Source organism: Trachypithecus francoisi, unplaced genomic scaffold, assembly GCF_009764315.1.
Source record: "Trachypithecus francoisi isolate TF-2019V2 unplaced genomic scaffold, Tfra_2.0 Lachesis_group18, whole genome shotgun sequence".
NCBI lineage: Eukaryota > Metazoa > Chordata > Mammalia > Primates > Cercopithecidae > Trachypithecus > Trachypithecus francoisi.
The window spans coordinates 20,921,236-20,944,228 of record NW_022681463.1 but is presented as its reverse complement, the minus strand read 5'-3'; the positions used below and the strand labels follow the sequence as shown (position 1 = coordinate 20,944,228).

The window sequence follows — 22,993 nt, the reverse complement described above, 5'->3', positions numbered from 1 at the left end:
AAGGTCACAGTTTGCGTTGAATAATCCAACTTTCCATCCAAGAAAACTGTAAAGAAAAAAAGTAATTCTTATTAAGAACTTTAGTACAGTTATAACTAAAACTTGAATTTTTAACATTGTGGTGAAATATACCAAACATAAAAACATAAACCATTGTACAATGGATAGTTTTGTGGCATTAAGTGCAGTCACGTGGTTGTGCAACCATCACCACCATCCATCCACAGAACTTTTTTATCTTCATAAACTGAAACTCTGTACCCATTAAACATAAATTCCCTCCCCTCTATCCCAGGCCCTGCTGACCACCATTCTGTTTTCTGTCTCTCCGAACTTGCCTATTCCAGGTACCTCATATAAGTGGAATCATAAAATATTTGTCCTTTGTGACTGTCTTATTTCACTTACTATAATGTCCTCAAGGGTCATCTATGTGGTATCACATGTCAGAATGTTTTTCCTTTTTAAGGTTGAATTATATTTCCACTGTATGTGTATACCACATTTTATTTCTGCATTCATCCATAAGTGGACACCTGTCACCTTTTGGTTATTATGAATAATGGTACTGTGAACAGAGGTATACAAATATCTGCTCAAGTCCTTGCCTTTCATTCTTTCGGATATCCCAAAGATATCTGTATACTTCTCTTCACAGTACTATTATTCATATATATAATAATAAGATTGAAAGCCAATAGGTCTCAGAAGGTACTAGCAAGGAAGGTTAGCCCGGTGGTGTCATGAATCCAAGTAGCAGCTGTAATAATAATATATTTATTATTCATACATATAATAATGGTACTATGAACATTGGGTCTTGGTACTTTGGGTGTATATATATGCGATTGCTGGATTGTATGGTATAATTCTTTTTTTTTTTTTTTTTTTTTGAAACAGAGTTTAGCTCTTGTTGCCCAGGCTGGAGTGCAATGGCCGCAATCTTGGCTCACCACAACCTCCGCTTCCCAGTTTCAAGCGATTCCCCTGTCTCAGCCTCCTGAGGACCTGGGATTATAGGCATGTGCCACCAGGCCCAGCTTAATTTGATATTTTTAGTAGAGACGGGGGTTTCTCCATGTTGGTCAGGCTGGTCTCGAACTCCCGACCTCAGGTGATCCACCCTCCTCAGCCTCCCAAAGTGCTGGGATTATAGGCATGAGCCACCGCACCCAGCCCTGTTTTTAATTTTTGGAGGAACTGCTATACTATTTCCTACAGCAACTACACCATTTCACATTCCCAAGAGCAGTGCACAGGATTCCAATTTCTCCACACCTTTGCCAACATTTGTTATTTTTTGTTTGTTTATTTTAAATTATAGTCATCCTAATATGTGGGAAGTTTAAAACTTAGATTTTTAAGAAATCTTCTAGAAGAGGTTGCTGGTACCATAGGCTTTCTGTCCCTTATTTGAGACCCTTGAAACCACATGTGTTTCAGAATCCACAACATATTAGATTTCAGAAAAAGACCATAGTGAATATGTTATATATTACTTCATGCTTCCAGTGGGGTCTGGGGCTGCAATCCACAATCAAACATACTAGTATTTCTGTAGCAAAATGTATTAAAATTCACACTAAGTGAGATACATGAGGACTATAATTCACCTTGTTTCAGATGAGATGAAGTTTTGCTAAAAAGCAGATGGAGGAAAATTTGGGGGGTCTTGAATTTTGGCACTGCACACAGAGATTTACATGTACTTAGATGAGTAAAACTCTTAAACCTGCTTAACATTAATGAATACGTAGCTGCTTCGAATTTAAAATTGCTATAAAGATGTGTATTGAGTGGAGCTCATTTGTGGCAACAAACAGTACTGAAATTGCTTCCACTTTACCCTTCTCATTGTGCCTTGAGGCAGTAACAGTTAGGGGAAGAATCGTGCACCAGAGAAGAAGCCCAGGCCGGCACCCAAGCTCCCCATTTCTCCCCATTCCTCCCCATTCCTGCCTTAGCTCCTACTTGAATTCATGACACCCCTACTAAGCACCACCGGGCTAACCTTCCTTGCTAGTGCCTCACTTCTCAGATCTACTGGCTTTCAAATTTCATTAAATCTCGAGAGTCATGTGACCTATTCCCACACTATGCAGTGCCTTACATCAAAACAGCTACCAGCATTAACGTGATGATGAGAAATACTAAGCACATGCACATATCAACAGGATCTTTCTGGAAGCATTGGTTAAACTGTCAGGAGTGATGTTGAATGTTGAGAATAGCGGAGGCTGTGGTTGGCTGCTGGGAAACTTCTGTGGGGATGGTTGTGTTTAATATCTCTCAGATGACAAGAACTGTCAACTCTACCCACAGGACTGGATGTATCAACCCTCTCACCCCCCAAATTTCCATAGGACTCTTCCACCCTAATCAGTTCTAATGTTTGGATGTAGTCAAGGACGCCGACATTTACGATATACAGTGAGATGCAAAGAAGAATAATTCTGTAAAAGTGCCAAAGATTCAGTTCCTTGCCATACTCTTGCAGAACAGAAGGCAACCCAAATGAGGAAGCTGTGCTTGGCTGTTCATGGATGCCACCCACTTGCCCAGGGCAGGCTGCATTGGCAAACCATGACATCCCCGCTCAACTCTCCAGGTTGTCCTCACTGCTGGCTTCTCCCAAGGCTAAGGTAAACGTGCATCCACAGCCTTGGAACCTAGGCTCTCTTTGCCAAGATTCTCCTTCTATGTCTCCCAGGGATATGATGGTGCAAAAACAGGATGCTGTCATGTCAAAAAGCTGTGCAAAGATCCAATAAAAGGAATAACATTGTGGGCTCAAAGAGGAATCTATTCTTGCAGGACAGGAGTGTTATGTAAAGAAACCAAATGTGAGAGGCAAGAAATAAATGGGCTCATGAGGTCCTCATGCTGAGTGGGGCTTTCACAGACCCTTTGGGTCGTACAATGGACATCTATAGATTTAGATTCAGGACTTAACCTCTGGAGTGACAAAATGACCATTTTTATTTTCAGCTGTTTCAGGTTTAAGTTTTCACAGTGTCTCCAAAGTCACCCTTTGAATACACCAAAAGGAGAAAAGGCTCTTGAGGACACGGATGCACTGTTACTTGTTTTTATTGTAAGCAGCTGAGCATCAGTAGGCACAGTTAGAGGCTGGGTTTACTTGGCAGTCTCTTATTGTTCCTGGATGTTCAGACTCCCAGGGGTAGCATTCCCAAGTAAGCTACTGCAGTGAGCTTCTGATATATGAGTCTCGGCTAACCATGCGGTGCACACAGCATCTGAAAGAAACGAAGCTCGCCTGACTCAGCATAGGTACAGCTGCAGGAGTCGTCTCCCAAAATGTAGAGGAGCAACACCAGAATCGACCATCACCTCTCAGCTCTGGTGTCAGCAAAAGACGGGCTGCACCTGCTATTGTTTATTCCAATAGGCTGTAACAATTAGGTAGAGCTCACGGATCCTAGCTCATATAATTGCCTGTCAGTAATAGTCAATCCAATGGCATATTTTAGAAATTACATCAGGAAAACAGTCTCAGGAACAAACAGGAATTTATTTACATACCAGATATATTAAAACGCAGGACAGAAGTTATGCTTTATGGCAAAAGAAAGAGATATGAGTCCACGGCTTTTAAAATTTTCTATGAGGCCATTTTTTAGAGCAGTAAATAGTTGGACCTTCATGGAAAAGAATTTACAGTGCACTCCGTGTGTTTTATTATTCATTATTTAGTGAGCATTGTGAAGTCGATTTTGTTCAAGATATGGATGAAGACATGGAGCTTATTCATGGGACCTCTGATTTAAAATGAGTAAACCATTTCATATACAAATACATCAAGCATAAGATTCAATACCTGAAAAATAGCTTAAATACCAAAGTTTCTCTGTGTAGTTCTTCTTTTGGAGGTTGATGGATAGAGCTTTTGGTTTCCAGAACTTGGAAAATCACTTGCAGGAAGGGAAGAATTTCAAGCATATGGATATTATACAAGAATATGTAAATAGGAATAATAAAGTAGAGGAAAGGATGTTTTTTGAGCTTTCAAGCAACAACAGTAGAGCAAGTAAAAAAATAACAGTAATGGCAATTAGGTAGGGCTGTCCCGGGCCTGTAGAGGGCCAGAGTTGATGTCCTGATTCCCCGTCAGACCCAATCTTCATCCCTCCACTGTGGCCCTGGCCCTGGAGGACGCCTACAAGCTGTATCATCTGGGCTCCCTTGCCCATCAGCTTCCAGTTGGTTCAGCCAATGGGAGGCAGCAGCTGGAGGTCAAGAGGAGGGACTACAGGGGTCAGGGCCTCCTCCCCCGGCCCCCTCACTGATAGATGTTTGTTTGGCAGTTGCCGTGTCATTGGGTGCCTCTCTTTGGTATCAGTTCTTGTTCATTCAACCAAAAACTTCTTCCCCTTATCCCCGGGGGCCCCCTCTCCTGTGGCCAGCCCTGGGGCGCTTCACCTCTCTGGGCTGGTTTCCTTTAACTTGTTCTACCTTTATAAATAGCGTCTTCTTTAAACTCTCTTTGTCACCCCTTTGAGTGTGCCATCTGTTTCTTACCAAGACACAAACAAACATAGCACCTTAGTAGGAATTAGAAAAAGGCACCCAGATGGGTGCATGGGGGTTCATTATGTTATTGTCTCTACTTTTATATGTATTGAAGTTTTCTAAAATAAAAAGAGTACCAAAAAGAAAAGAAAAAGGCACCCCTTTTGGTGGATGGTGCCCTGCAGGGGTGTAGCTTAGCTGTGGTCTGGATTTCAGCACCAACTCACTCCTGCAGCTTCGAGGGGTGAGTTTGTGCAGCACACGAAATGCCCAACCAAACCTGGCAGCCTGACAAAAGGGTGGTCAGATCCCTGAAAGCTGGGAAATATCTTGAAGAGAAAGTGAGGATAGGCCTGGGTCTTTAAGGGTATTTGGGACTTAAATGGGAAATTTCACTATGCAAGGAAAACCTATAGGACAGCAAGGCATAGGATGGCTACAGGGAGTCAACTCTATAAGACAAGGAGGGTCCCTGGAGAGAGTATGAGAAAGTAGAAGTGGGTGGAGACCCTTTGATTGCTGAGCTATAACATGTGAATTGTAGTTGATGATCCTCCAGGCAGTTTGGGGCAGTGTTTGGGCACTGGGGCTCCAGAGCTAGACTGGGTGTAAGTCATGGTTTTGCCAGCTATTAGCTCTGTGACTTTGCACATTTGCTTATTCTCACTAAGCCTCAGTTTTCTGTTTCATAAAACAAGGATAAAATAGTCCTCATCTCCTAGATTTGCTGTTGGGCTGAATTTAAAGATGTGTGTCAGGTGTTTACTGCAGTGCCTGGTAGTTATTGAACATTAGCTACCATCCTCAAAAGTTTTTAAAGAGAAGCGTGATATGATGAAAGCAATATTTTTTAAAAATTAATCATACAGCATGTGCAGGATGCTCTAGAGAGGAAAGAAGGGTGTGGGGGGTCACTTTGAGGCTGCAGGGGGTGTCTCTCCAGTGAGAGAAATGGGAAATGGGAAAATAGAAGCAGGTATAAGAAGCTCTGTGAGAAGAGGACTGGAAGATGGACAGATGGTGAGAGTAAGGAGTCAGAGAGGGCCCCAAGTACATTTCCAAGATCTTTAGCCTCCACTTATATAAATACCCCTAGGCAGCTTAAGCAGCTCACATTGAAGGACTGACAATTTTGACATATTGATACAAGTAAAAGAAAAGTGGACAGCAGCTCAAGGAAGCCTGCCTGTCTCTGTAGACTCTACCTCTGCGGACAGCGCACAGCTGCAGTCCAATAGGGGAAAGAGCGGGGGCCGGTGCAGACGCGAACGACTCTGTCTGACAGCTTTGGGGAGAGCCGTGGATCTCCTAACACGGAGGTTGAGATCTGAGAACGGACAGACTGCCTGCTCAGGTGGGTCCCTGACCCCTGAGTAGCCTAGCTGGGAGACATCCCCCACTAGGGGCAGTCTGACACCCCACACCTCACAGGGTGGAGTCACCCCTGAGAGGAAACTTCCAAAGGAAGAATCAGACAGGTACACTCGCTGTTCAGCAATATTCTATCTTCGGCAACCTCTGCTGCTGATACCCAGGCAAACAGGGTCTGGAGTGGACCTCAAGCAATCTCCAACACACCAACAGACAGTCCTTCTGACTGTCAGACGGAAAACTATCAAACAGGAAGGACACCTATACCAAAACCCCATCAGTACGTCACCATCATCAAAGACCAGAGACAGATAAAACACAAAGATGGGGAAGAAGCAGGGCAGAAAAGCTGGAAATTCAAAAAATAAGAGCGCATCTCCCCCTGCAAAGGAGCGCAGCCCATCGCCAGCAACGGATCAAAGCTGGTCAGAGAATGACTTTGACGAGATGAGAGAAGAAGGCTTCAGTCCATCAAACCTCTCAGAGCTAAAGGAGGAATTACGTACCCAGCGCAAAGAAACTACAAATCTTGAAAAAACAGTGGAAGAATTGACAGCTAGACTAATTAATGCAGAGAAGATCATAAACGAAATGACAGAGATGAAAACCATGACACGAGAAATACGTGACAAATGCACAAGCTTCAGTAACCGACTCGATCAACTGGAAGAAAGAGTATCAGCGATTGAGGATCAAATGAATGAAATGAAGTGAGAAGAGAAACCAAAAGAAAAAAGAAGAAAAAGAAATGAACAAAGCCTGCAAGAAGTATGGGATTATGTAAAAAGACCAAATCTACGTCTGATTGGGGTGCCTGAAAGTGAGGGGGAAAATGGAACCAAGTTGGAAAACACTCTTCAGGATATCATCCAGGAGAACTTCCCCAACCTAGTAGGGCAGGCCAACATTGAAATTCAGGAAATACAGAGAACGCCACAAAGATACTCCTCCAGAAGAGCAACTCCAAGACACATAATTGCCAGATTCACCAAAGTTGAAATGAAGGAAAAAATCTTAAGGGCAGCCAGAGAGAAAGGTCGGGTTACCCACAAAGGGAAGCCCATCAGAATAACAGCAGACCTCTCGGCAGAAACTCTACAAGCCAGAAGAGAGTGGGGGCCAATATTCAACGCTCTTAAAGAAAGGAATTTTGAACCCAGAATTTCATATCCAGCCACACTAAGCTTCATCAGTGAAGGAGAAAGAAAATCCTTTACAGATAAGCAAATGCTTAGAGATTTTGTCACCACCAGGCCTGCCTTCCAAGAGACCGTGAAGGAAGCCCTAAACATGGAAAGGAACAACCGGTACCAGCCATTGCAAAAACATGCCAAAATGTAAAGACCATCGAGGCTAGGAAGAAACTGCATCAACTAACGAGCAAAATAACCAGTTAATATCATAATGACAGGATCAAGTTCACACATAACAATATTAACCTTAAATGTCAATGGACTAAATGCTCCAATTAAAAGACACAGACTGGCAAACTGGATAAAGAGTCAAGACCCATCAGTCTGCTGTATTCAGGAGACCCATCTCACATGCAGAGACATACATAGGCTCAAAATAAAGGGATGGAGAAAGATCTACCAAGCAAATGGAGAACAAAAAAAAGCAGGGGTTGCAATCCTAGTCTCTGATAAAACAGACTTTAAACCATCAAAGATCAAAAGAGACAAAGAAGGCCATTACATAATGGTAAAGGGATCAATTCAACAGGAAGAGCTAACTCTCCTAAATATATATGCACCCAATACAGGAGCACCCAGATTCATAAAGCAAGTCCTTAGAGACCTACAAAGAGACTTAGACTCCCATACAATAATAATGGGAGACTTCAACACTCCACTGTCAACATTAGACAGATCAACGAGACAGAAAGTTAACAAGGATATCCAGGAATTGAACTCATCTCTGCACCAAGCGGACCTAATAGACATCTATAGAACTCTCCACCCCAAATCAACAGAATATACATTCTTCTCAGCACCACATCGCACTTATTCCAAAATTGACCACATAATTGGAAGTAAAGCACTCCTCAGCAAATGTACAAGAACAGAAATTATAACAAACTGTCTCTCAGACCACAGTGCAATCAAACTAGAACTCAGGACTAAGAAACTCAATCAAAACCACTCAACTACACGGAAACTGAACAACCTGCTCCTGAATGACTACTGGGTACATAACGAAATGAAAGCAGAAATAAAGATGTTCTTTGAAACCAATGAGAACAAAGATACAACATACCAGAATCTCTGGGACACATTTAAAGCAGTGTGTAGAGGGAAATTTATAGCACTAAATGCCCACAAGAGAAAGCTGGAAAGATCTAAAATGGACACTCTAACATCACAATTAAAAGAACTAGAGAGGCAAGAGCAAACACATTCAAAAGCTAGCAGAAGCCAAGAAATAACTAAGATCAGAGCAGAACTGAAGGAGATAGAGACACAAAAAACCCTCCAAAAAATCAATGAATCCAGGAGTTGGTTTTTGGAAAAGATCAACAAAATTGACAGACCGCTAGCTAGACTAATAAAGAAGAAAAGAGAGAGGAATCAAATAGACGCAATAAAAAATGATAAGGGGATATCACCACCGACCCCACAGAAATACAAACAACCATCAGAGAATACTATAAATGCCTCTACGCAAATCAACTAGAAAATCTAGAAGAAATGGATAATTTCCTGGACACTTACACTCTCCCAAGACTAAACCAGGAAGAAGTTGAATCCCTGAATAGACCAATAGCAGGCTCTGAAATTGAGGCAACAATTAATAGACTACCCACCAAAAAAAGTCCAGGACCAGATGGATTCACAGCTGAATTCTACCAGAGGTACAAGGAGGAGCTGGTACCATTCCTTCTGAAACTATTCCAATCAATAGAAAAAGAGGGAATCTTCCCTAACTCATTTTATGAGGCCAACATCATCCTGATACCAAAGCCTGGCAGAGACACAACAAAAAAGAGAATTTTAGACCAATATCCCTGATGAACAACGATGCAAAAATCCTCAATAAAATACTGGCAAACCGGATTCAGCAGCACATCAAAAAGCTTATCCACCATGATCAAGTGGGCTTCATCCCTGGGATGCAAGGCTGGTTCAACATTCGCAAATCAATAAACGTAATCCAGCATATAAACAGAACCAAAGACAAGAACCACATGATTATCTCAATAGATGCAGAAAAGGCTTTTGACAAAATTCAACAGCCCTTTATGCTAAAAACGCTCAATAAATTCGGTATTGATGGAACGTACCTCAAAATAATAAGAGCTATTGATGACAAACCCACAGCTAATATCATACTGAATGGGCAAAAACTGGAAAAATTCCCTTTGAAAACTGGCACAAGACAGGGATGCCCTCTCTCACCACTCCTATTCAACATAGTGTTGGAAGTTCTGGCTAGGGCAATCAGGCAAGAGAAAGAAATCAAGGGTATCCAGTTAGGAAAAGAAGAAGTCAAATTGTCCCTGTTTGCAGATGACATGATTGTATATTTAGAAAACCCCATTGTCTCAGCCCAAAATCTCCTTAAGCTGATAAGCAACTTCAGCAAAGTCTCAGGATACAAAATTAATGTGCAAAAATCACAAGCATTCTTATACACCAGTAACAGACAAGCAGAGAGCCAAATCAGGAATCAACTTCCATTCACAGTTGCTTCAAAGAGAATAAAATACCTAGGAATCCAGCTTACAAGAGATGTAAAGGACCTCTTCAAGGAGAACTACAAACCACTGCTCAGTGAAATCAAAGAGGACACAAACAAATGGAAGAACATACCATGCTCATGGATAGGAAGAATCAATATCGTGAAAATGGCCATACTGCCCAAGGTGATTTATAGATTCAATGCCATCCCCATCAAGCTACCAATGACTTTCTTCACAGAATTGGAAAAAATGGCTTTAAAGTTCATATGGAACCAAAAAAGAGCCCGCATTGCCAAGACAATCCTAAGTCAAAAGGACAAAGCTGGAGGCGTCACGCTACCTGACTTCAAACCATACTACAAGGCTACAGTAACCAAAACAGCATGGTACTGGTACCACAACAGAGATATAGACCAATGGAACAGAACAGAGTCCTCAGAAATAATACCACACATCTACAGCCATCTGATCTTTGACAAACCTGAGAGAAACAAGAAATGGGGAAAGGATTCCCTATTTAATAAATGGTGCTGGGAAAATTGGCTAGCCATAAGTAGAAAGCTGAAACTGGATCCTTTCCTTACCCCTTATACGAAAATTAATTCAAGATGGATTAGAGACTTAAATGTTAGACCTAATACCATAAAAACCCTAGAAGAAAATCTAGGTAGTACCATTCAGGACATAGGCATGGGCAAGGACTTCATGTCTAAAACACCAAAAGCAACGGCAGCAAAAGCAAAAATTGACACATGGGATCTCATTAAACTAAAGAGCTTTTGCACAGCTAAAGAAACTACCATCAGAGTGAACAGACAACCTACAGAATGGGAGAAAATTTTTGCAACCTACTCATCTGACAAAGGGCTAATATCCAGAATCTACAAAGAACTCAAACAAATATACAAGAAAAAAACAAACAACCCCATCAAAAAGTGGGCAAAGGATATGAACAGACATTTCTCAAAAGAAGACATCCATACAGCCAACAGACACATGAAAAAATGCTCATCATCACTGGCCATCAGAGAAATGCAAATCAAAACCACAATGAGATACCATCTCACACCAGTTAGAATGGCAATCATTAAGAAGTCAGGAAACAACAGGTGTTGGAGAGGATGTGGAGAAATAGGAACACTTTTACACTGTTGGTGGGATTGTAAACTAGTTCAACCATTATGGAAAACAGTATGGCGATTCCTCAAGGATCTAGAACTAGATATACCATATGACCCAGCCATCCCACTACTGGGTATATACCCAAAGGATTATAAATTACTCTACTACAAAGACACATGCACACGTATGTTTATTGTGGCACTATTCACAATAGCAAAGACTTGGAATCAACCCAAATGTCCATCTGTGACAGACTCGATTAAGAAAATGTGGCACATATACACCATGCAATACTATGCAGCCATCAAAAAGGATGAGTTTGAGTCCTTTATAGGGACATGGATGCAGCTGGAAACCATCATTCTTAGCAAACTATCACAAGAAGAGAAAACCAAACACCACATGTTCTCACTCATAGGTGGGAACTGAACAATGAGATCACTTGGACTCGGGAAGGGGAACATCACACACTGGGGCCTATCATGGGGAGGGGGGAGGAGGGAGGGATTGCTTTGGGGAGTTATACATGATATAAACGTCATGCCCATGTACCCTAGAACTTAAAGTATAATAATAGAAAAATAAATTTAAAAAAATACCAAAAAAAAAATGGTTTGTGTTGCTCCAAAGTTGAGCCCTACTTGACAAAAATAAAAAAAAAAAGAAAAGAAAAGTGAAACTTGGAATCATTTGATGATTTTACCCTTCTGTTTTACTGAACATTGGTAAATCTACCTAAGTAAACCCAAGAATCTACTACAAAATAAAAACCCTAATAGACACCTCAATCATTCCAGTAACCACTGCTTACTTCTGAAATGTCCCCAAAGCAGGTTTTTCATATCCAGAATTTCTTCTGATTAAGATCTGAGGTAGTGTCTCTGAAGTTAAGAATGGGCATCCTCACAAGAAACTCTCTCGGATCATACGTAATTTATAAGCCCTGTTCTGACTACCAGTATTAGCAGCACTGAGGAAGCTATCGAATCCTTGACCTAAGCTAACATTTGGGATGGAGGGAGGAAAGAGTCATTAATGTGAAGTAGTGGTGATGTGGTTTGGCTCTCTCCCCTCCCAAATCCGATCGTGAATTTAGTTCCACAATCTGCAAGTGTCGTGGGAGGGAAATGGTGGGAGGTAACTGAATCATGGAGGCTATTACCCCAGGCTGCGGCTCTCATGATAGTTCTCACAAGAGCTGATGGTTTTTTAAGGGGTTTTCCCCCTTTTGCTTGGCACTTCTCTTGCCTGCCACCATGTAAGATGTGCCTTTGCTCCTCCTCTACCTTCCACCATGATTGTGAGGTCTCTCCAGCTATGTGGAACTGTAAGTCTATTAAACCTCTTTTTCTTTCTAAATTACCCAGTCTCAGGTATGTATGTTTCAGTGTGAGAACAGACTAATACAAGTGGTTTCTCATAGGTCCCCAGTTTCGCATTTATTTGTAGGCAAACCTACCTAAGAATTCAGTGCCATTTAAAAAAACTAGTCTGAGGCTATTGTAGCCACATCTTCGTCTGAAAAAAATGTGTTCCGTGTTTTCACTATTTAACATTTTTTTCCAGGAACCAGATCCAGTTTTTGCCAGGTGTCTTGGCCAACTGTCAGAGACAGTCGTCTGGTTTTGCATGGCAGCATCTGGTTTTATGGTTTCTGTGGCATCTCCCTAAGCTGTTCTCTCCCTCTCTGCCTTGCAGATACTTGCCTGAGATCATGAATGATGGGCTCACCAACCAGATCAACAATCCCGAGGTGGACGTGGACATCACTCGGCCCGACACTTTCATCAGACAGCAGATTATGGCTCTCCGTGTGATGACCAACAAACTGAAAAACGCCTACAATGGCAATGATGTCAATTTCCAGGACACAAGTAAGAAAATCCGCCAGGCGCGGTGGCTCAAGCCTGTAATCCCAGCACTTTGGGAGGCCGAGACGGGCGGATCACGAGGTCAGGAGATCGAGACTATCCTGGCTAACACGGTGAAACCCCGTCTCTACTAAAAAATACAAAAAACTAGCCGGGCAAGGTGGCGGGCGCCTGTAGTCCCAGCTCCTTGGGAGGCTGAGGCAGGAGAAGGGCGTAAACCCGGGAAGCAGAGCAAGCAGTGAGCTGAGATCTGGCCACTGCACTCCAGCCTGGGTGACAGAGCAAGACTCCGTCTCAAAAAAAAAAAAAAAAAAAAGAAAAGAAAATCCTTCCCAGCACCAGAAACTTCCAGAGTAAAAAATGGTTTTAGAAGATGACGCCCTGACTTTCTTCAAGAGCAATATGCCCTTTTAATTTTTTCTCAGTCTTCCTCAGGCTGTGATGCTTGTTATAGTGTTGTGGACAGAGAGCTGTGATCCACAAAACATAGGATACGAATAAAATCATAAATTCCACAACACAAGTAATAATTGCAATGGATTACATTCAGCCATACCAAAGCTGAAATTGAGTTTCATCTACCAGTTGATTCATTAATGACAATACAGCAAAGTAATTTTTCACTTTCTCCTGTCCTCATCAATATTCACATCTGACCCAAACTTCTGCCCTATTCCCACCAAAAGAAGGCTCAGCAGATTGCTTAGACAAGCTTGAGCTAGAATCCCTTATTCTTTATTAATTAGAGTCTCTACAAATTACTCTACTTCTTGAGTCTCAGGTTCCTCTTCTATAGAATGGGAAGCATCCCTGCTTCGGAGGCTTTTAGAAGCCTTATTTGAGGAGCTATGATCGTGTCTGGCGGGTAGTGAGCAGGTTCAGCTACATCATTTCCCTCTCTATCCACCTATGCACACACACAACCCATGGACATTTATATCTGAAATATTGAGAGAAATTGTAAAATTCTAGTGCAATATTACACATGACTATTTCATTAAGGATCAAAGAAGCATCAAAAATGATTTGGAAGACTATTAAGTGAACATTGACATGAAACTATACATGGGTTTTGTCTGAGTGGTTTCAAGATGAATAACTACAAAAAAAAAAGTTTTCTGTCATTGTTGTTTGTTGCTTTTTAAAAATATTACCCTTACAAAGAGAGTTCCCAGGACAAGGATTCTTGAACATAAGATGTGAAGTTGCCAGTGATTCTGTAATTTGGTTACTGAATCATAAGATGATGCTTGTGTGCTTGAATTAATGAGACAGAAAGCAATAAGTTATAGATAGAAGACCTCAAGTCATATCAGTCATAGTCATCAGCCTACCAAGTTATCCCCTGCAGAAAATTTTTGTGCTTCATTCCATTTTAAAGAACTCAAAAAAATAATTTTCTAAACACAGAATAATTGCCAACCCAATGGACGTTATTGCCGTAAAATTCCTCAAAATAATCCCATTATCTCTCCTCCTTTTACTAAACCCCTCCTTTCCTCTTCAGAAGAGAACATTACACAGGTTTTAGCCATTGTTGTTTCACGCTTGTTAGCACATAGCCTTACACCTCTCATTTTATCCATTGTCTTCTCCATTAAATAAAATGCTCTATTATCTAGAGAGTGGCTATTGGAATGAATAAATCAAGATACATAAGAATTAGTTGGCTTGGGTTTGTTGCTTCTCTCTCCTCTCTGACCTAAAGAGGTTATACACATTATCAAGCTGCAAAGCTCAGGGAATGGCCAGGAGGCAGAAGTCTTACTGCATTTCCCCTCAAAAGAAAATAAAATCACCAATTAAGAGGATCCCTGAGTTCTAACCCAAGCACCAAATGTGGCCCCTCTATTTTAGGCTAGTGTCTGTTATACAAACCATTATCGCATTTTATAACCATCAGCATCCTTACTGCTTTGGACATTTTTTTAAATTACTCATCCCATCCCTTAATATTTGCATTTGTGATTCCTTTTCAGACAGAGATGGGACCGTTATTTTTTCCAGCCAAAATCTCTTGTCATATTTGCTTCCCACATTTTTTAATATTCTAAATCATTTTAATAATATCTCTGTAAAGGTTGTATTACTTCTTGTTCATGACACCCATGTTCAGAACAATTTCCTTAGCAATTCTGATATCTCTGAATTTAATTAACGGGAATTTTCTCCCTTGTAAACGCCACTAAAGATAAATCAGAGAAAATGTTTAAAACCTAGTATAGTGTATTGAAGTGATCTTATCTGGTATTTAGATGTCCCATTAAAAAAGGAAACTGAGCTCATTTCTCTCATTGTGTCTTTCTCATTCAAGAGGACATTAGAAGAGTCCCTACATTGCCCCAACTTTACTTAAGTAGCATCCAGCAGCTAAAGCTGGCCCTGGTTTGTCAGGAGCAGCTCAATAGGGCATCACCATTTCAGACTAGCAGGGAGGAGTTTAGGGATATTGGTTGGAAATCATTGAGCAAGTGAGAGAAATAGCTAATGTCCTTACAAAGCTTCCAGTTTCCTGAGCCCTTTCAGGTACATGATTTCTCATAACAGATAGATGTTATCACTATCATTTTTATAGGGGAGGAAACAGAGCCTCAGAAAGTCTAACTGGCTTACCCTGTGCATTTAAATAACAACTGTCAGGGTACACTCCAGGTCTCCTGTGCTGTAGAAACCATGTTTTTTCCATCAGGCATCACTGGCAGCACTGGGTTTGGTGTCCTCGAGCACTCTTCACACATTCTCTCCAAGGTCAACATTGTCATCTGTATTTGTTTAGGTGAGGAAACTGCAAAAGTTGAGTAACTGCCCAAAGCACATTTATTTATTCAGCAAGTATTTGTTGAGCACTTGCTGTATGCCAGGGGCCACTGAAGGCTTTAGAGGTACAGAAATGAACAGGATTTACCAAATCTCTACCCTCTCAAAGATTGTGTCCTTAGTTTACATTCTTGAGAAGGAGATAAACAGTAAGCAAGTGAACAGGCACATAAATATTACATCTCCAAGCGGTAATAAGTACTTTCATAAAGCTAGTAATTGGCAGCCTGATCTGGGCCAGGTTTGAGTGACAGGGTTTGCCAAATAAGAAGGAATCAAGCCCGTGAGAAGTGGGAATAGGGAAGAAAGCAAGTTGGGCAGGAAGGGATGATGCCACCCTGGGTCGACATACTCTGTGGGTACCTGGGCCTTGGTTTCAAGCAGAGAATGGCCAACTGTTTCTGTCAAGGGCCATATATTAATCATCTTTGAGGGCTGCATCATCTCTGCCAGCACTACCCCACACTGCTGGTCTAACGTGATAATACGTATGTGAACAGGGGGAGTTGGATTCTAAAAAAATTTCATATATGGACACTGAAATGTGAATTTCACATACACTTTTTACATGTCATAAAGTAGTATTCTTCACTTGATTTTTTTCAAACACTTGAAACTATAAAAACCACCAGGTACAGTGGAACATGCCTACAGTCCGAGCTACTTGGGAGGCTAAGGCAGGAAGGTCACTGAGGCCCAGGAGTTTGGGGCTGCAGTGAGTTATGGGCAACATAACTGGGCCTGGGCAACAGAGCCAGACCCTATCATTCATAGATAGATAGATAGATAGATAGATAGATAATAGACTTTATGGATATCTATAAAATATATTTTTTATGTAAATAAACCATTTTGGAGTTACGGACCATACAAAAGCAAGCAGCAGGTCATAGTTTGTCAACTCCTGGTTTAAGGGGAGAAGTTGGCTGGGACAGAGTCCATCCTTGCTCACAGGAGAACACAGGTGGGGAAAAGGTGGCCAAAAGTTATATTTATAGAGACCTCTCACTACCACTATTGCTGCTGATCCTCTCATTTCCTATGTGTAGAACTTGTTTTCCTCTTCTATATTTTTCTTTTAAAATCCATTAAAAAGCATGGTATCTTCCTAGAGCAATGGCTCTGCATATAAAAAGAGCAAAGAATGGAATTTCTTAAACTTAAGTACTGGCCACAAGTAATGTCTTTCTAAGGCCAACATGGTAGGTGTGGCCTCCCCTTGAGTCTGGGGTTCACACATTCCTTGGGTTGCATAACTCGGGTATCAATTGACACTGTTCTTCAAACACCTCCTTCTGTACAGTCCACCCACTCGTCACACCCCTGCCTATTAAAAACAGTCCTGTTGGGTAGGGTGGGGGACCATGGATGGGAAGATTCGGCCTCCCACCACCATGCCCCATATCTGCTGAGCTCTTTGTTTCCACTCTTTCCTGATTGCTGGTTGTATTAGTCCATTTTCTTTTTTTTTTTTTTTTGAGACAGAGTCTCGCTGTGTCGCCCAGGCTGGAGTGCAGTGGCGCGATCTCGGCTCACTGCAAGTTCCGCCTCCCGGGTTCCCGCCATTCTCCCGCCTCAGCCTCCGAGTAGCTGGGACTACAGGCGCCCGCCACCGCGCCCGGCTAGTTTTTTGTATTTTTAGTAGAGACGGGGTTTCACCGTGTTAGACAGGAGGGTCTCGATCTCCTGACCTCGTGATCCACCCGCCTCGGCCTCCCAAAGTGCTGGGATTACAGGCTTGAGCCACCGCGCCCGGCCAGTCCATTTTCATCCTGCTGTAAAGAACTGCCCGAGACTGGGTAGTTGATAAAGGAAAGCGGTTAATTGACTCACAGTTCAGCGTAGCTGAGGAGGCCTCAGGAAAATTACAATCATGACGGAAGGCGAAGGGGAAGCAAGACACTTTCTTCACAAGTTGGCAGGAAAGAGAAGTGCCATGGGGGAAGAGCCCCTTATAAAACTGTCAGATCTCGTGAGAACTCAATCACTATCACGAGAACACGCTGGGGGAACCACCCCCATGGTTGAATTATCTCCACCTGGCCTCTCCCCGACACCTGGGGATTATGGAGATTACAGTTCAAGATGAGATGTGGGTGGGGCCACAAAGCCTAAGCAGATCAGTGATCTAACTTTCTGTTTCAATCTTTCCACACCAGGTGATGAATCCAGCGGCTCGGGGAGTGGCAGTGGGTGCATGGATGATGTGTGTCCCACGGAGTTTGAGTTTGTCACCACCGAGGCCCCCCCAGTGGATCCTGACCGGAGAGAGGTGGACTCTTCTGCAGCCCAGCGTGGCCACTCCCTGCTCTCCTGGTGTCTCACCGGCGTTGTCCTGGCACTGCAGAGACTGAGCAGATAATCTTGGGTTTTTGGTCAGATGAAACTGCATTTTAGCTATTTGGCCAACTCACTTCTTTTCTTACACTCTTGGACAATGGACCATGCCACAAAAACTTACCATTTTCTATGAGAAGAGAGCAGTACTACAATCTGCCTCCCTTTTTGTTTTCCCAAAGAGTACTGGGTGCCAGACTGAACTGCTTCCTCTTTCCTTCAGCTATCTGTGGGGACCTTGTTTATTCTAGAGAGAATTCTTACTCAAATCTTTCGTACCAGGAGATTTTCTTACCTTCATTTGCTTTTATGCTGCAGAAGTAAAGGAATCTCACGTTGTGAGGGTTTTTTTTTTGTTTTGTTTTTTGTTTTGTCATTTACAATAAAAAAGGAAATAATTTTCCTTGTAAAATCAGCCCAAACCCCAAGACAGCTGCATTTTCAACAAAAAAGCAAACAAAGAAAAATAAATGAACTTTAACGCTGTAAGTTCAGCATTGACAGCCAACTCAGTGTAAGCTTTTTTGTGACAAATCCGGGTTTACACAATGCTTATGGGGAAAAAGCTTAAAGTTTGTTCTAAATGTAGTGAAAATGCACTGTTGTCTTGGAGGTATCATCTTGCACTCTAACCAAACAACACCAAATTAATCTGGAGGTACTGATACTAAATTTGGAATCCCGTCTTTAATATGAGAACAAAAATTACTACAACTCAGCACCTCTCTCTCACCCTGCCCAATTTCAATTTAGTAATGGCACCATTTTTTCTTAATTCCCTTAATGTCTCTCCACTGTATCCAATTGGCACAGATTTTCCCCTTCATCTTAAATTACTAGTAGATACCCCCATCAATTCACCTTCCTCAAGAGTCTCAATTGAAAATAATCTTTAATGATACAATCTCAGCTTTTGCCACAGGTTTGACATTAACTAGACATTTCTGCCCCTGTGCTCATTACCCTCCCAAAACAATAGCTTTTTTAATGAATCGATACACAATTAGATCCATTCCTGAGTTTTCATTTTTAACTATTTACTTTGTGTCAGTTGGGTTCTGCATCACAAGGGCATTCTCTTACAAAATAACTCACAACAGAAAAAAAAAGTCAAGACAACATATATATATATATATAGTATTGACATGGAGATTTCTTTCACTTTTTTAGTCTTAGTATGATCATCTATTTTTATATCTATATATCTATAAATCACAGATTTTAACTTCTTAATTCCAAGCTCAGGGTTGACACACCTTTGTAAGAAAATGTTTTGTCAACCAGCTCTTCTTGTTTTGTGCTGCTCAAAGAAGGGATTCCTCAGTGATCTGTGAGCACCAAGAATCAAGAAAGAGAACTTTTTACGTATCTAACTGTCCATTTATGAAAAGTTTGCCAGGGCACACCCTTCTGCATGAGTGTGCTTCAGCCTGGGTGCTCCAGACTACACCAAACTCATGGGATGAGCCGTGGGTGTGCAGGGCTTTACTGGTGATGGAAACTGTGTGTGTAAAGAATGTTATTCATGAAAAACCATTGCTTTCATGTAAAATACCTTCGCCCTAGGACTCCTGCCTGGCACTTGGATACGTGATCTAACTCCATAGGCCAGTTTAGAGCCACAGCCTAACCTGTTCACCAAGTATGCCAAAGCCAGGCCCTATGCTCCCCCTGACAGAGAGAAGCAAAATAAACCAAACTGGGGCTTTATGAATACAGTTGACTATCCATATGTTTCTTGGTTTTTATGATGCATCTGGAGTAGGAAAAAGTAATGTTTCAAGACACCATAGTATGCCAGTCACATTTTAATTAACTCATCGACAGTATTGACACGTAAATGGTATTTTTCAATCTCTGTTCTCATCAAAATTAAAATTAGTTATTGATTTAGCCATCACATTTAAGTAGAACACATGTGGCACAATAGTATTAAGTATATTTGAGCACTTTTGCAAGACAGAAAGTATTTACAAGCATCTATTGCTACTTTATGCCTAATGAAATATAAAATGTAGGATGAGAGACTTTGTGGCATTCTTTCATTTAAAACTTTATGAAATTAACAATCTAGTTCACCATTACACACTTCTAGAAAACCATCCATTTCACTGCCCACATTCTGGCTTCCTACCACGAATTCCACGTAAGACTTCTCTATGGAGGACCAGTCATTTGTGTTGCTCATTTCATTCTGTGTTCAGAAGTCAGTATTGTCTTTCTCTAATAATTAAGGTGCAATACAAACTAAATCAACCTTGATTTTCCAGACTATTTGAATAATAACTTGTCTTTATGGCTTTAAACTCCAAGTCTTTCCTTTTTAAAATATTTCTGCATTCTCTTTTATGAAAAAGATCAGGATGCCTTGTTTTTCCTGTGCTTTCATCCCCAAAAGGTTTTGTGCATGTGTATGAATACACATAATATTAATGAATGTGAACCCATGTTCTATACGCACTAAACACACAGATAATATATAAACGCCTGCTTCATTTGTTTCAACACCTTCATTATCAATATGATTCATATTGATGAGATATAGTGAGGCATAATGAGCCAGGCAGAGAGCTGAAACGATATCAGTTAATGATGTCACAGTGTTAGCACCCTGCATGGATGTAGTCAAAATATCATTCAAGTTGTACTTCCTAGTTTTTATCATCATACTACTATGTCATATGATTTTCAGACTAATTTAACACGAGAAATGTTTTGGCCCTAAAGGATTTCGTTTAACCTGGTTACCCTATTTCAGTAAGTATTTTGGAATTCAACCCTCAAATTAATTTTTCTCATTTCAGCATATTGATAGGGGATGCAATGAGGCTTCATTATTTTTTATGACCTGCCCCTTATTTGCTCTGATGTTCCCTAAATTCTGTAATCATATCATAACTTTTGTTATGAATAGAGAGGAATGGGCTCACTGAAATCCGACACTAGAAATTGGTGGGTGATGCTCATAACTGCAAACACTTAGCTTATTGAAGTGCCTCTATTTACATGTTCTTTAGTTATAATATGTATTTTTCTAACAGAAATACACGTCTGTAATTGGTATATATTATACTTTGTATGTGTCACAACAAAAGCTAAACAGAGGCTAAAGTCTTTAGCAGAGAAGAATGAATTACAAATTTACCAATAAGAGCTCTGTTTATGGTTCTGTATTGAAGGACAACCATGACAACCTTCTGTCACTTTCACGAAGGCCAAGTTGGTGCTTTGATTATACCCATCGTAGAACGTTAGCACTAGAAATCTGACTCCCTTACAATCACTTACCTAGATAGCATTAAGTAACTTGTATCACCTGCTTTAAATGTAAGGGATAGAAAATACTATTTTGTCTACACTGAAAAACACTATTATTCATTGATAAGTAGTAATAATTATAAAAGTAACATTCTTTAAAGCAAACACATTGAAAATATTATTACAGGCAGAATCCTGATTTTTAATTTATATTCCCTGCTGCAGACATTAGCCTTCTTTAATTCTTTTGCCATTACACACGTTTTGGCTACAGACTGAACACCAACTAAAGTCCCTAAGGAGGAAAACAACTTCACATATTCCTGAGATGTGATTCTTTTATTACTTCTTTTTGCAAAGCTAATTATCAAGTGATTTGATTAAACGTAGAAGCGTTAGCAATTGCAAGTTTTACCTAAAACTTGCAGAAATTTAGACACATTTCCATTTACTTACTAACAGACCTGATTTTTATTTAAAAACACAATTTAGCTTTGCTAACAGAAGAGTAAAGGAAGCCGTAACTTATAAATTTGCAATGTGTTCCTCCGTTGGAGACATTAGTCAGTGTTTAGTTTTAGACCAACTTACACAAACGGAGTATTGATTTGTACACATTCTGGAGACTTGCTACATCATGGTTTGCTACGGCACGGACTCAGCTTAGCATGGGGACATTTTGAACTTCATTCAAAGTTGAGTGGTTACGGAACCTTTGACATTGCCTTGTAATGAGGTACTTCCACGAAAAGACCCCTAACAATGGCATAATAGTGAGGTCTCTCTGCATATGCATACTATATATGCAGGATAAATGTGTGCACCAATCAAACCTAAAATTTTATGTGACTGTCAAATGAATATTATTTGGGTTAAGATTTTTCATTTCTGATTTGGATAGAAAATTGCTATTAATCTTGTATTAAAATAGTTTTTAAAAATCTACCAGTGCCCTTTCTGCATTTTCTTAATTATTGTCATAAATTTCAGAGCCATGGAACTGTTTGGGTTTGAGACATTTTTAGAAGGTTCAATATTAAAAAACAACAACAAACCCCATATAGTAAAACAGTGCCACTCACCTAAATACACTCAGCATCTGAAATCAGGAACTATTTGAATTTTAGAACATTTAGAGCTTCCCAAATGTGTATGGAAAATACTGTAGCTCTATTCTTTTGTACTGATTTCTTCTCAGAGGAGAAATTTAGTGACTTGAAAACTGATGTCAATACTTGATAAATGAGGTCAAAAAATAAGATCAAATGTGAAAAGACTAATAATTTCCCAATTTAGCCAATTGCATTGATTTTTATACTTCTGAAATGTTCCCATCCTCTCAGGCATGCTAAATATTGTATAACCTGCTAAAGATTTATTTCACAAATATTTATTGAACTCTTATTATGTACAAACCTTGCTCTAGGGGATATATCACTGGCTGTGAAAAACCAGTTGAAAATTATTCATTCCTTAATGCAGTTAACCATAACTATTACAGATAAATAACTTATTTCAAGAATGATCTTATAAATAAAGGAACCCATACAAATAAAGGTACCAAGAATACAGCATGTAACTGTAAGAAATACTGTGATTTAGCTCACATTATTATTATTTTGGTTTGTACTGAAAAAAGTGACTATTATAAAACAATTAAGGGATGTTAGGATAATTTCATCTACAAAATCAAAATATAACAAATTTTATTTGGAAGTAACAGAAACCACTTTATTGGGAAGGAAAAACATCCAAGTGGTTTTAGAAAAATAAATGAAACCAGACACTTTTATCAGGTAACAACAATATTTATTTTAATTTGCTCTTTGGATAAGCGGACAGGGATATAGTTAAAGTATATGCACAAATGTGGTAACAAAATTACATTGATTTAAAAAATCCAACTTGTAACATAGTGGCAATGAGGGATAAAGTGTTTCTATATCTTGAGAGCTAGGAAGATGCAGCCACAAATTTAAGTCTGTTTAAATAGACGTTGACAACTGAT

General features: G+C 40.4%; 1 protein-coding gene across 1 annotated transcript in view; it reads left to right on the top strand.

Moving 5' to 3' along the window:
- GPC6 (glypican 6) overlaps positions 1–21,930 on the top strand; it is a 1,232,941-nt gene extending 1,211,011 nt beyond the window's left edge. Inside the window, exons 8-9 of the mRNA XM_033177433.1 lie at positions 12,401–12,576; positions 17,550–21,930. Coding sequence (XP_033033324.1) covers positions 12,401–12,576; positions 17,550–17,752 — 379 coding nt within the window. The 3' untranslated portion in view covers positions 17,753–21,930. The remainder of the gene's footprint in view (positions 1–12,400; positions 12,577–17,549) is intronic.
- Positions 21,931–22,993: the final 1,063 nt, after the last annotated feature.